At 31.2% G+C, this 4,795-nt stretch overlaps 1 protein-coding gene across 1 annotated transcript; it reads right to left on the bottom strand.

Annotated features, from left to right (window-relative positions):
* Positions 1-1,193: 1,193 nt before the first annotated feature.
* On the bottom strand, positions 1,194-4,521 carry LOC115884513. The gene is made up of 2 exons (XM_030903116.1): positions 4,438-4,521; positions 1,194-2,323 (listed from the first exon to the last, which is right to left on the bottom strand). The coding sequence occupies exons 1-2, from the start codon at positions 4,502-4,504 to the stop codon at positions 1,194-1,196; spliced, it is 1,197 nt and encodes a 398-aa protein (XP_030758976.1). The 5' UTR covers positions 4,505-4,521.
* Between the last annotated feature and the right edge of the window lie 274 nt (positions 4,522-4,795).

Genomic DNA, 4,795 nt, shown 5'->3' with positions numbered 1-4,795 from the left:
TACAGTTCTTAAGGTTAGTGGAAAAGGATATTGTTTACTTGGAAGATTGTTTGTGATTTCATCGAAAAAAAAGATTAAATTCCTTTTTCTCTAGAGGTAAAAAATATTTGAGAACTTGAAACTATCTGTCTTAGTCAAATGAAAGCAATAGACAGATGTGATATTCTTTGCTTTGACGAAATGTCTGTACATAGTTCCTTATATTTTTATGCAAAAGAAGACTTTATAGTGGGTTTAGACGAACATGATGTAGACGGCATAAAATTGAAGACTACGTCAATGTTTTTTTGGTCAAAGGACTATTTAGTATAGTAGTGATCCAATGTGTAGTTTGTCTATTAAAAAAATTATTGAAAGGATTATAAACATATGCCAAGAAATAGGTCTCACAATTACTTACACCGTTTGTGATCGAGGTGTCCAAACCAAACAGTGGTTAATTTACTAATAAAAGAGAACGATGAATACTGCAAGAGGGAAAATATTGAAAATAAATATTTTGTTTTTTTTTTGGTGGAGGAAATTGAAATACTTCCCTTATATGATACATCTCATCTCATCTCTTCAAGGGTGTGAGTAATAATTTGTTAAAGAATGACGTTTACTTTAAAATGAACGGGAAAACTGTATTGGGAAATGGAACCATATTGAGCAGTTTTATCTTCCACATACCATGGACCAAGATATTTTGGTAGATTTTTTGTTATTTTTTGTTTCAAAATCGCAAGTTGACCTAGACCCCAATGCAATTGATACCGGAAATTTTATATTATTTTTAGACCACTATTCGACAGCTTAAATTCAATCAGAAGAACTGGCCCTCTAGGAAAATCTTTAGAAGCAGATGTTACTAGTCTTTCTTGACATATCACTTTTGGTATGAATCAAGTAGGATACTTTTATCTATGAAGTTTTGCTTTACTTTTACTTTTACTCTTATTTTAGACAAATTATTTATGTTGGCAGCTTAATAAAAAATGAACAAAAGTATTTCTTTTGACTCATATTTCAGTAAATGGTTTGATTTGGTTGAGTGTCTAGGAGTATGGAAAATTCCATATTTTCCATACTTAATTTGGATTAGAATTACTACACCACAAGTCAAGTTTGGGTAAATTTCATTGTCTACCGATATATCAGAGCCAGTCAAGATATTAACTACTAATTAAAACATCTAGTTTTAAAATTTTTATTTATTGTAATAATTCGTGTACATCAATATCGGGACACTCTTTAATTACAGTTCTAAAATCTGGTACCGAACATGCATATGTATACCCGAAGTTGACATTTTGCCTATACTTAGAGAGCTTACTATTAAACCACTGTATTTTGTTCCAAATATCTTCGCAGATAATATGTTCAGAAATATTCGTTATATATGGATTATTTATACCTACTATAACGACTCCCTGCTTTACTTTTCGATTGTATGCCACTTTCCAAAATAGAAGTGGCACAGGAATAAGGTTTTTATTATTATCAGTGAATAGATATAGATTTGTGGGCGCATTATTTTTCTCATTTGGTAATGTCGAAATGCCATAAACTCCCGTGTATATTTCTAAATTGACATCTTTAGACATTGCGTAATCTCTTATATTTATTTCAACTTCGTTCCAATTGCCACCATTGAATGAGGCCCATTGTGGGGCAGAATTGACATATTGAAATGTAGCAAGTTGCTGAAACGAGTAAACAAAATCTCCTTTTGCTGCTAGGTGTCCTCTATTAATAAATAAGTCTCCATTTCTTTTTATGTACTTTTCTGAATTGATATTTAGGCTTAATAAGGTGTTTATTGTTTTTATTTCAGCATTTCGTTCATATAAGCGGTCCAAACTTGTTGATATTGTGTAGAATCCATTTTCTTCGAAAGAAACTCTAGGAACTTTTCCGTCTCTATAACCAATAGTTTTTGTAATATTATAATATGAATAAATTGGAGTTAAATTGTTGTTATCAAAACAAACTGTAATCTGAACGACAAAAATACTTTTCAAATCATAACCGATTTCAATTTCGGTGCCACCATTTTCACATGTTTTTTTATTGTATTTCACAGAGTGTCTAGGGATTTGTTGGCATTTAAAATCATTAAATAGATATATTTTTTCATTAGCTTCAAATTCATCGTCATCAAGGTAGTTTAGAGATAAACATTCAACATTCATTAATTCACCATTATATATTACACTATTTCCAGGACAACATATATGAATTTTTTCATTTCTCTGTAATGGAGTTGTATGATAAACTATATTGTAGTTTTGGTCTACTACTAGCGGAGTGGGTTGTAAACGTAAAACGTCAACATTGCAGTCTAAAAGGAAAATGTTTCTCCTGATTAATGTTGGTTATAACATTTGTCTATTGCTAATGTTTTTAAAAGTAAAATGTAATTTAAATAACCTTAAATAAAACTTCAAGCAAATAATCTCTTTGCTACTAATTTACACTCACCGGCACGAAAAACGCACCTTAAAATTTTTAGGTATTTTAAAGTTTTATATATATTGTGTTCTAGTAGATCCATTTTGATGATATTTTAAGCAAGTTGTGGCTAAATTATTTGATTTTTTTGCTTCGCTTTCTAAATTAAAAATGAAACTTCGTGTTTTTGTTAATTATACGAGGTTGTTATTTTGGTAAAAGTTTGGAACACCCTGTCGAATATGTTTAAAAAGCAAATAATTTGAAAATCCTTTTATTATCTAGATGCATTTTTCTCAATAGTTTATTTTTTGGTTTATCTCAATAGCTTTATTTTTTTTGAAGAAGACACTAGCATTTTTTCGAAATTTTTACATTAAAACCATGCATTTGCTTTTGGGGCTACTTATTAGACCTATGAAATAGTTTTTTTTGTCACTGTTATTGAAATAATAAAATCATATTATTATTATCTTTTCTTTTTTTGGCAGTTACTCTAACAAAGATGATTTTAACTCCAGAAGTTTGCTTTAATTGCAGATGATAGTGATGAAAATTATTGATAAACCGATTAAGGTGTACAGTCGATTTCTCGAGACAAGTTTATATGCTAGACATCTAAGAACCTACGTATGAGAACTTCGAATCGAAACGATCAACTTATTGTAAGTTTATCACTAAGAAACCGCCGTTTGTCAGATTTTCAAGTTTATTGCGCGTATGGAATGTACATACATGTAAGTGAACGGACTGTAAGAAAAAAATTAAACGAAGCAAATATTCGGAACCACAACTTACTTAGTCTGTTGACTAGGACAGAAATGTCAAGAAAGGATGTACCTAGATGATAAAACAATTTTTAAATTCCTTGCATCTTAACATATTCCATAGGGTGTTTCAAACTTTCACCACAATGTCAACATTTTTTATTACTTTGTATAATTGATAGATGGGAACTTTCATTTGTAATTTGGAAAGAAATTCTAAAAAGTCAAATAAGTTAGCTACATATTGCTTAAAAATCATCAAAATCGGCCCACTAGAATAAAATATAATATATTAAACTTTAAAATACATGAACATTTTAAGGTGGCCGTTTTTCGTGCCAGTGATAATATAGATTAATAAAAATGAGAAATGTATTTGTTTCAAATGTACATTTTTAATACTCGTATTTACTTGATCTTTTTTTGTTATTTGTATCGGATGTAATGAATCCGATATTGTATTAATTTATCCTAATTTCATATTATTAGCCGACCATACCAACAGGTATGGTAGGCTATTAAGATCGGCAAAAAAAAAAGTTTTTTTAATTTCACTCAAAATGAGTTATTTGGGTGATAAATGACCTAAATACAAAATATTTTCATAGTGTCTGTCTCTCTGTCCGTCTGTCCGTCTGTAACACGATATCTCAAAAACCGCTAAACCGATTTTAACCAAATTTGGCACAAAAATACTGTGGCATCCGAAAATCTGGCCATTAGTTTTTGGTAGGGGTGGGGGGTTGGTAAGGGGGTATGGGAGGGGGAATTAATTACAGTAGCTAGCGAAACGCGGTTTTCATTTTAAAATTAGGAATAATATTTGCAACGAAATTTGTAATAACATCAAAATCAGTAAAAGTCGCAGTTTTTGAGATATTTCGTGTTTCCATAGTTCGTTTTTGAGAAAATCCGTGTGGTGAACTCCAAACTCCCATCGGACGAGACCCCAGGACCCTTATTCTTGAATGTTGGGGAGGAGAACTTGACCGGGAAATGGGCGTGGATCACTTTAAAACAATAAAATAGTATTCTTGAATTTCAAGAATAAGGGCCCAGGTGGCGGTTAGGGGAAATAACCGCGGACCAAAATTAGAAAAAAATTCCTTTACTTTGAAACTAAAAGAACTGCCTACCAACTTTTTATTAACATATTTTAGTATGGGTGGCTATACGTTCCTCCCGGCGCCAATTTTTATTATTATTATAGATAATATGTTGGCGTTAAAAAATTTACCTGTGTACGTAACTAGGCCTACTAGTGTGGCAAAAATAACCAAAATTTTGTATACATCATAACTCATAATTTTGCGGTAATGTCTCCAAGAGAAACTTTATGACACTTATCAACCAAAAAAAATGTCAATTTGACTTCCGATATAATTTGCAGGTCTTGTTAAGGAGATAAAAATATTTCAGAAGGACTTTGTTTTCCGGATAAATCACCGAAGTTAAGCGATGTTTGACGATGAGAGTGTATGGTCGGATGAACATCTGGAAACCCTGTCGAACTATTGTTTCATATCAAGAGTGTAAAATCTATTAGCAGTAGTACCTGCAAGAGTGTAAAATCTATTAAGGTACTACTGCGCATT

Source organism: Sitophilus oryzae, unplaced genomic scaffold, assembly GCF_002938485.1.
Source record: "Sitophilus oryzae breed Bouriz unplaced genomic scaffold, Soryzae_2.0 scaffold_296_pilon_pilon, whole genome shotgun sequence".
NCBI classification, from domain to species: Eukaryota; Metazoa; Arthropoda; class Insecta; order Coleoptera; family Curculionidae; genus Sitophilus; species Sitophilus oryzae.
The sequence above is the reverse complement of the archived record's forward strand: the minus strand, read 5'-3'. Positions and strand labels throughout refer to the sequence as shown.

Coding starts and splice junctions, on each gene's coding strand:
- LOC115884513 (XM_030903116.1), bottom strand. CDS start 4,504: ATGAGTTATGATGTATACAAAATTTTGGTTATTTTTGCCACACTAGTA. Junction 2,324..4,437: donor AGGCCTAGTTACGTACACAG/GTAAATTTTTTA, acceptor TTTTCCTTTTAG/ACTGCAATGTTGACGTTTTA.